A 10,001-nucleotide genomic window follows, 5' to 3' on the forward strand; every position below is an offset into this window, starting at 1 on the left:
CTTTGTGTTTGTCGTACCCCTCTGGAAGAATTTTGAGAAATTTCACATGACGATACTATTCCTATTCAGGCGTCTTTTTGATTTTGACGTCGGAGATTATGCCCCCCTCCCCCTCCCCACTCCCCGCCATCTTCCCCGCCCCCTCCCGCTACCACACAAGCCCCTCTCTCCCTTACCTTCATGCTTCTTGCGGAGGTAGTTGAGATATTGCAGCAAGACGTTGGCGTTGTAGGGGTTGACCAGCTGCGTGAGGTCATCGCGACTCATGGCGCACAGGGCCTGACCGTCCACTCTGTCGAACTTGCTGAAGTCAACATCCTGCAGCTTGTAAGCACGTGCGGTCCAACGCAGCCACTGGAGCACGTTGTCTGTCGTCCACGACTCAATGTCTGCAAAAGAGTGGTGGAGAGCGTAACATACATGTGGTGGTGACTGTGGGTGTGTGGAAGGGGGAGGGGGTGGGGAGGGAGAGAGAGAGGGAGAGAGAGAGGGAGAGAGGGAGAGGGAGAGCGAGAGAATGAGAGAGAGAGAGAGGCAGAGAGCGAGAGAGAGAGAAAGAGAGAGAGAGTGAAAGAGAGAGGGAGAGAGTGAAAGAGAGAGGATGAGAGAGAGGAAGAGAGAGAGAGAGAGATAGCGAGAGATAGAGAAAGAGAGAGAGACAAGACAAGACAAGACAAGACAAAATCTTTATTATCGAGGGTAATAGATAAGCAAGAATATTGCTTTTTTACATCCAGCCATCGCCCTAATATAGGGTCAACAAGAACAAAAAAACAATATAATCAAAGAACTATCACATCAAACTTAATACATTATAACTGTATATACAGATACAAATTTAAAAAATAAATTGAGAGAGAGAAAGAGAGAGAGAAAAAGAGAGAGTGAGAGAAAGAGAGAGATATATGAGCGGAGACACGGGCAGGTATGCAAATAGGCAGGCAGGCACACGACCTCTCCAGCCTCATTTCGAGTTTACTTTGTTCTTCAGGGATGTGGTTTGGCGACTATATAATGAATATCATTCTCTTTGACTCTGTTTGAACATTTGTAACATTTTCTCCCTTTTTTGTACGCGTTCGATCAGAACACGGTTGGAATACACTTCTTATAAAATCACCAAACGCTTGTCGTTGAATTCGATCTCGTTGTCGCAAGGCAAGGTAAGGCACGGCAAGGCACGGCTTGGCAAGGCAAGGCAAGCCAAGGCATATTTTTTTTTATTTATTTGTTTATACACCACAGTCCCTGATATGAGAGATTGACTAAATTGCAGAAATCAAGACCATCTTGTCGTAGCATGGATAACGTTTTTAAATTAAACACGACTAGATCTAATCATGCAGACCTGCTCGGTCCTATGAGCCTTCCATACAATACAATACAATACAATACAATACAATACAATACAATACAATACAATACAATACAATACAATACAATACAATACAATACAATACAATACAATTGCAGTGGTGGTGCTTGGGGTGACTAACGACTTACGTGCGCCCTCGAGGACATTAAGCCCCCGAAATGCATTGAGTGTTCCTGGGATGACTGTCACCTGAGCTTCAGACGACGCTACACCCAGTGAACCCGCTTAGTACCCAGTGACTTTTCAGCGAGGTAGGGGTTAGGAGGGGGTGACTGACTCGATTTTTCGACGGTGAGCGATATTTCGCAATTGTTGAGAAAATAACTCCGTTACATTCATCCCATTGTTTTCCGCACGCGCTAACACATGCTGACTGCCAGCGGATTGCTTCTAGAAGCCAGGAACTATTTACTTCTCCGCCCCGTCCAAGTCGGCGGAAGGTTCACGGCAGTAAAAGGGCCTGCATGTGCGTCACATGTGAACTGCTCCGCCAACGTCGGAAAGCTCTCTTTTCGAGTTTTTCTTTGGGACTCTTTCGCGCCTTCGGTAACCAAACATACTTGGGGTCGCCATTTCGGGTGACGATGTTGGCGGAGGTATACAGGAAAACAGCGAAACCACCTGGACAAACCACGTCGACTGGGTTTGATAACTCCGAGGGAGAATCGAGTCCAGATTAAGCGGTGTTTACCCAGAGGTTTTCCGCCGGGAGCGGAATGTAACTTTTCATCTGTGGCCAAAGTGCAGAAAAAAGAGCGCGCATTGTTGTCCCGTCTCGCAGAAAAAAGTGCCCGTATCGCGTCCGGTGCAGACATAGTTTTGTTCCTGCTGGAGCCGGAGAATAATTGCTTCGATGTTTGCTCATACACATATCTCACAGGCTATCATTCTGCACCCGGGAATCAGAGACTGTCTCCATAAATAAGAGACACGAGCGAGTGGTGTGTTCTCATACACTGACAATTCAGCATGAGGTCATGATCTTACGTGGTAATGTCTTTCTGCAGAGCGAGAGAGCGAGAGAGCGAGAGAGAGAGACTGAGAGAGAGAGAGAGAGAGAGAGAGAGAGAGAGAGAGAGAGAGAGAGAGAGAGAGAGAGAGAGAGAGAGAGAGAGAGAGAGAGAGAAGTTTTCGTAACGGCCATTGGTGCTTGCGCTCACAGACTTGCCACTGTTACTATACACATGGGCGTCATTTTTACTTTTTCAATAAGTCCGCCTCCGCCTTCTGCCTTTTTTTTTCTTGTGAAACAACAACAAAGCAATAGGGGTGGGGTGCGGACGGGGGTGGGCGGCCTGTGGACGAGGAAGGGAAAAAAACGAGGAACGAATAGGCTTGTGCTCAATGACGTCTTAGAATCCAGCTTTTGTATCTATCTCTATATCCACATCAACATCTATTTATTTCTGAATCTATATCTATATAACTGGTGAGGTCTGTAAATAACCATGATATTTTTCAACAGTGATTGCCCATTTTAAGTTTTCACACATAACTATATCCTGTTTTACAAACAGAGACAGCTTTTCCCCCACTGGGTTTTCCCCCAGGTTATTCCTGTCAAAAATCAACAACACAAACCAAACACCAGCAATAACGCCCACACACATCCACACACCCACACACATCCACACACCCACACACACACACACACACACACACGCGCGCGTGCGCCCACACACAAACGGCTCCAAAAAACAGCTTTGTGGAGAAACAAAATGGCAGCTACACTGTTCGTTGATGGTTGATATGGAGGAATAATTTTAAAATGAACTGATAAAAAAATTGTCCTTTTCACTGAAATGAAAATGCTGTTCAGTTTATCTGCGCTGTTTTTTCTCTTCTCAACTATAATGTCCATAAATTACATTTTGTAAATTTAAACTTGTGTGGGTGTCTCCAGTCTCCGTTTCACAGCAGAAACACCATTTCGTGGAAACCTGTATGCTGAACATGCTACTATGTCTAACAGTATAATTGATTTTATCATAAACGGCCTCATTGTTTGCTGAATATGTTACTATCCAACAGTATGATTGGTTTTAACATAAACAGCCTAAAACGCACATGTCGAGTTTTTTTGACGTGCAGTATAATTTTTTTTTTAAAGCAACCGTATTTTAATACATACATTTTTTTTAAAACACACACACAAACACACACACAAACACACTGAGACAATCAGGTCTTAAAAGGAAGGGAGTCTTAACATGGCAGTAAATTTACGGAGGTTATTTACAGAAACTCTGTGAACAACTACGGTCTTAAAAATGGTGTGGTCTTAAAACATGGAGCCTTAAAAGGTGGATTCCACTGTACCCTTTCTTTCTGGCTAGTCGTTGCGCACAGGTTTACCTGTAGCTTTTGTGTACGTGCGTGAGTGGTAGAGTGGAGTTGTATTGAGTTAAGCTAATGTGTAACAGAATTGAACAAAGTCCAATTTCGAGTAATCATGTCAACGTCAATGTCAACGTTCATTAAAGAAAATCCAGTTCAAGGAAATTGCACACTTAAACAATGTCAGTCATTGTGCTTTCCCAATCTGGGCCGCCATTGTTTAAGCATTACCTACAACATTTAGGGAATGTGTCTGTGTACACAGTTCGGCCCAATTTGTGCATAGCCTTTCGTCTCCAACTTCCCTTTCCCTCCCGTCTGTCCCCTCGACCCGTGATTCAACCCCCACCCTGCTCCCCACCGACGCACACATACATACGCCTCACCCACCCCTATGTCAGTTCTCTGCTTTGGTCTTGTTTCAGATGTTATGTCACAAGAAGTGCGTCGAATCATATCATTGTACAAATGACATTCAACAAAACAAGCATCCCCAACAGCTTCTCAGTTCTCAGCCCCTCCGGCTGTTTGTATATTTCGTTGCGAGTCCAGTATATTAGGTATTACTCTTTGTAAAATGTGTTTCACTCATTACTAGTGTATTCCTAACTTTATTTTCAAACCCACACCGGTTTTTGTTTTACTTTTTCTATTTTAATCTTAATTTTTTTAAGACGCTTATTTTTCTACTTTAAAACGTTCAATAGATTTGAAAACGCATGCTATTTTTCTCAGAGTTGGGGGTTTCCCCCCTCACGCACTCGCCCTAGTCTTTTCTCTGCCCTTGTTAGTGCGTGGTTTCCTCCCTTTGTTTATAGATTCCTCTGTTTTTGCTTTTGAATTTCCCCCCTTTCTTTGATTTTCCTAGTTTAGTAATGTTGTCGTGACCACCATCATGAACATTTGTGTAATTTTGCATTGTTTAGGTCACAGTATATGAGCTTTTACTTGAGTTCGTGACCTAATTGTTCGCTATTGTTCCATGTTATGTTATTTTATATTAGATTTTGTTTGAACCAAAAATTTTAGGAGAGAAGAACGCCTTACCTGAATTCCAAGGAGAAAGTAAAGAATAATGTGAACACGAAAAGTCAGTGTACAGGTTTCCAAAAGTGGCGCCAAAGTCGCCGGAACAGGGGTACCCCAACCTCCAACGCTCCTGGTCCTCAAGCATGTTCGCGTCAAAGGCAGCAGAATTTTCACAAGAAATTCCAGGCCTCGATTTATCCAGGTCTGAATGTCCAACCCAATTTTCCGGTGAGCGTTCAGCGGCGTGTAAAGTATCCGAACTCGTGATGGTGTCAAACTCTGAGCACTCTCCGTGAAGATGTAAAGTTCTCCGGCGGACCCTGTCGGAGTGTTTTACCTGACATTGGCTTTCTGACAACGTTCTGACATTAGAGTCACATCGCTCGCGCACGCTGAAGGACGGTGTGGTGTCAGTGACAATAGGTCTTTGATTCATACCAGATCCCTGCACTGTATGGAGGCCAAGAGTTGGCTCATAGCTTCCGTGTGCCTTTGTTTCCCAGCAGTGATGACGGCATTGGTGGCCTAGCGATCCTTTGACGTCAACATGTGCATGTCTTTGCTGTTGCTGGTGATGGTGGTAATCGTGCGAATTTGTCACCTCCAACTTGAGTCTCTTCTGTTGTCTGCTGTTCGTGTCCTTGTCGGACACTTTCTGCTGTGGGAAATTCCTGCTGCTGCTGAAGTTGAACACGTTCTCTTTTTGAGCACTCCAAAGTTCATCCGCTTTTAGATCAAAACTTTTCATTGTGTCGGCTGCTTCCGATTTATAAACCCACTCAATTTACAACCTCTGTTTTATCCCTAAAACCGAACCGGACTCACAACACGAATCATGAGCTGATCCTACAATTCATGTAAAGCCTGATTTAAGCACAACGTCCGCCAACCTTATCAAGAATCATGTCCGGCAGAGAAAAACAATCAAAACCACTCTGAAGTTGATAACAAAGAACGTTCTCGTGCACCAAAAACAACAAACCAGAATGACTGAAACTGATGAGAACTTTGAAGTATCCTATAAAAGATACCACGGCTTTGTACAAAAAAAATTCAAATGAGAAGTAAACCAACTGTTCGCACTAAAATCCGACCTGCTCTGAGGGATCAGCAGAGAAACGTCAAACATGGACAGTTGAAGAGTCCATTCTGAAGGAACTGACCGGTTCTGGCAGCCAGTATTTCGCTGCCCAATGTCCAATGGGTGTCTATAGTGTCATCACTCTCTACGGGGGATGCGGTAACGGCGGATTAGCTATTTGGGGTACGGGTGGCGGGTGCGGGGCTTGGGGAGGGTGAGAGTGGTGGGGTGGAGTAGAGAAGTGCGCCGTGCCGAGTACCAGGGTTTGCTATCTACTGAATGGGTAGTGATGGTAAAAATGGAAGAAATAATGTACGGAAGGCATACTTTTTTTTTCTCTTCAAAAGGGTGCGTATTTTGAAGAGGGTTGGAACTAGATTGCCTAATGCGACAGATTAAATGATTTTCAGGTCTGGTAAATATGTGCGCGGTAATGTGCGTAGTAAACAGAGAGGGAAACAAGAGGGACCCCCCCAAAAAAAAAAAAAAAAAAAAAAAAAAAAAAACACCAACAACTGACAAAGAAAGAAAAAAAATGCTCCATTTGTTAAATTGATTGTATGCGGCATTTTGTATCTGTAATTTTCTGAATAAATTGTTTAAACCAAAGAGAGACTGAAGTGGAGAGGACAGACGAGGTTGTAAATAGAATTGTTGCGGTTAATAGCTCTTTAAAATCAAAATAGTGAATTTTAGATCAACGAATAAATGAATTAAACAAAGAAGCACATGAATAAGTCAACAAATACAAACATTAAATGGTTGGACACATAGATAGACAAATAGATAAAATAAATAAATTAATAAATAGATAAATAAATTAAATGATTACTAATCAATTAATAGTAGATAGATAGACAGTCGGATAAATACATAAATAAATAAATAAATAAATAAATAAATAAATTCAACTGAAGTGCAAACTAAAATATAATAAAACTCACAAGATTAATTTTTTGTTGTTGTTGAAAGAAAGCCGCCCCATCCCCTCTCATCCCTACTCCCACCCCAAGCTTCCAACCACAGATATAACTTCCCCAGCCCACCCTTAGAAAAATTGCAGACAACAAACACATCAACCGACCAAAACCGCAAACGAAGTCGAAACAGACAGAGGAAGAACAGGAAGAGGAGGATCAAGTTAGAATAGGCCAGACTACTTCACAATTTCTTACTTCACAGCTAATCCTCTTTCACCATTAACTCTTGCAGTGCCCACGCGACATGCTGGCGCCGCACCGGAGCTTATGTTTACACTGCGTCTAGAAGACGTTGTGGGACAAGTGCTAATTTTGTCTTAAGCATGTCCTTCATTAGGCAAAGCCGACTACTTCTCGCTGCACGAAGCTACAGCACTTAATTTTCGGTAAAAAGACTTCGCGCAGTCTTTGCGAAGTCGACTTCGGGCTCAATTAAGACAGTCTTTAGAGACACCGGAGCATCGACAGATCCAATTTTAAAACTTTTGAAGCAAAATGGTGTTTGAGAGCACGGTGACGCTTATTTTCTTCATAAAACAAAGACCTTGCGTGATATAAATTCCCTTTATGCCCCATTTTCTCTTCGCTCTATAGTCATTGTATTATTCATTTTTGTTACGACTCATTGCAGTCGCAATCTGTACTTTTTTCGTGTTTGTTTATTTAATAATTTTGTTGTACACCTGCTTGCATTTTTGTTTGATTGATTTTTTTTGTATATTCTAACTTATTTACGATAAAAAAAGAAACAAAGGCAAGCTAAATGCATTGCCTACCCCATTCTTTTCTTCCTTCTTTCCTTCTTTCTTTCCTTCCTTCCTTCCTTCCTTCCTTCCTTCCTTCCTCCCTTCCTTCCTTCCTTCCTTCCTTCCTTCCTTCCTTCCTTCCTTTCTTTCTTCCTTCCTTCCTACCTTCCTTTCTTCCTTCCTTCCTTCCTTCCTTCCTTCCTTCCTTCCTTCCTTCCTTCCTTCCTTCCTTCCTTCATCCATTCATTCATTCATTCATTTATTCATTTGTTAAGTTGCTTTGTCTTTCTTTGTTGGCAGTTAGATTTGATTTGGTCATGCAAGCAGTGTGTCTCTTGCAATTTTCTTCAAACAATAATAATACTTCTGCCGAAAAATTCGTCTGCTTCAGTTTGTTAGTTTTCTATGATAACTATAAGATGAACCAATTCAAGACAAAAGAACAAACCCGGGATTAAACAACATCTCCTTCTGTCACGAAAATTCAAGCAGAAAATTTAAGCAGAAAATAAAGTATCATAAATTGAAGCGATAACAAAGAAGAAATCGGAAACGCAGAGAAGGAATGGAGAAAAGAACAGATTAAATTTGTGTGTGTAAATTAGATTACACAAAATTTAAAGAAATAGTCTATTAAACCGGATTGAACTTTTTTTTGGATTACATATAGCACGAGAACAGTCGGTTAAGGAATTCATAAGTTCGCATGTTTAGCTAGAATTAAACCCTTCCCGAGAATAAATAATTGAATGAATAAACAAATACATAGATACATAAAAGAACAAAATGATTAGATAAATAAAGGAATAAATAAATAGATGTAAAATAAAGATACTAATAAATAGATAAATAAATAATTGATAAATAGATAAATAAATAAATAAATACATTTAATAAATAAATAAATAAATAAATAAATAAATAAATAAATAAATAAATAAATAAATAAACAAATAAATAAATAAATAAATAAATAAATAAATAAATAAATAAATAAATAAATAAACAAATAAATAAATAAATAAACAAATAAATAAACAAATAAATAAATAAATAAATAAATAAATAAATAAATAAATAAATAAATAAATAAATAAATTACTAAATAAAAACATAAATGAGAAAAAAAAACCACACACTGAAATAAATAATTGTATTAATATTTCGCCAGTATCCGACCCATTTCCTCAAAAACTTTGCGAAAGGTATCCACACACAAAATAAAAAAATCCCCACCCCTTCTCTGCCAGACCTAACGCCCTTCGAAAGAAAAAAATAAGTGCTAATTTTCGACCCTATTTTGACCACTGTCCGCGTGGACCCCAACAAAGGACACAGACGACTTTCAACTCTGCGGGTGATAGCCACTCACCTCTGGTCCCTCTCCTGGTGATAGGCCAGGCGAGGTAACAAACTTCCGACAGGTGTCGCCAGGTTAGTGCGCGTTGTCAAGGAAGGTGTTAACTCTGGTGCTGGGGCACGCGCCTCGTAATCCGATTACAACAGTCTGTAGTGTCACTGCCCGGGTCGCGAAAGAGCTAACGGTGGAATCGCTGCAGGAGGGATGGGGTTGGGGTTGGGGGGGGGGGTGTTCTTTGCAGACAACGATGAAAGCGATGTGCTTTACTGCTTTGAGTAAAAGTATAGTACGTGTACATGTATTGGTCGCCAAGGTGAGATTACCTTTTTTTTTGTTGAAAAAAAGATAAAAGGTGTTTTAACTAGCAAAATTGGGTCGCTTTATTAGTCCAATTGTTGATTATGGTCCTTTCCACTATCCCCTTTCATGTTTATCTAATCCAGATTACAAAGTTAAATAAAGTCAAGTCAAGTCAAGTCCAGTCCAGTCCAGTCCAGTCCAGTCCAGTCCAGTCCAGTCCAGTCCAGTCCAGCCCAGTCCAGTCCAGTCCAGTCCAGTACAGTACAGTAAAGTAAAGTAAAGTAAAGTACATTAAATTAAATGAAAGTACTACTATTCCCATTACTAGCCACAATACTGTCATCACATTTTTAGTGTGTTTTTAGCAATGACATCATAAGTGCAGTCTTTTATGAAGTCTATTGAAGTTTAAATGTACACTTTTAGGTTTTCCTAGTTTATGCTTTGAATCAGAAAGCGACAATGTCACAAAGTAAATGTTTGCGCTTTTGAATCACTGTCCGGTGTCGGAATCAGAATGATATTTCCTTCCTTTCCCCCGCACTGACTAAACAAAAAAGAAACGGAATTCCGTTTGGAAACTTCAGAGAACAAGCAAAAACCTAAAAAAATACTTTGATGGATTCACAACCGGATAAATGAACACATGAATTGCAACATAAAAAGATACATAGAATTAAGAACAATAAGATATGTAAATAAAACAAAACTATCAGAAATAAATCAGAATGAAACAAGATAAAACAAAATAAAAGAAAAATAACAGAAACACAAATCAAAGTCAGGAGTTCGT

General features: G+C 40.5%; 1 protein-coding gene across 1 annotated transcript in view; it reads right to left on the reverse strand.

Annotated features, from left to right (window-relative positions):
* The window catches only part of LOC138963304 (uncharacterized), a 72,960-nt gene that overhangs the window by 39,474 nt on the left and 23,485 nt on the right, over window positions 1-10,001 (reverse strand). The window contains exon 3 of the mRNA XM_070335370.1: window positions 177-389. Within this exon, the coding sequence (XP_070191471.1) occupies window positions 177-389 (213 nt within the window). The remainder of the gene's footprint in view (window positions 1-176; window positions 390-10,001) is intronic.

Source organism: Littorina saxatilis, linkage group LG1 (genome assembly GCF_037325665.1).
Source record: "Littorina saxatilis isolate snail1 linkage group LG1, US_GU_Lsax_2.0, whole genome shotgun sequence".
NCBI lineage: Eukaryota > Metazoa > Mollusca > Gastropoda > Littorinimorpha > Littorinidae > Littorina > Littorina saxatilis.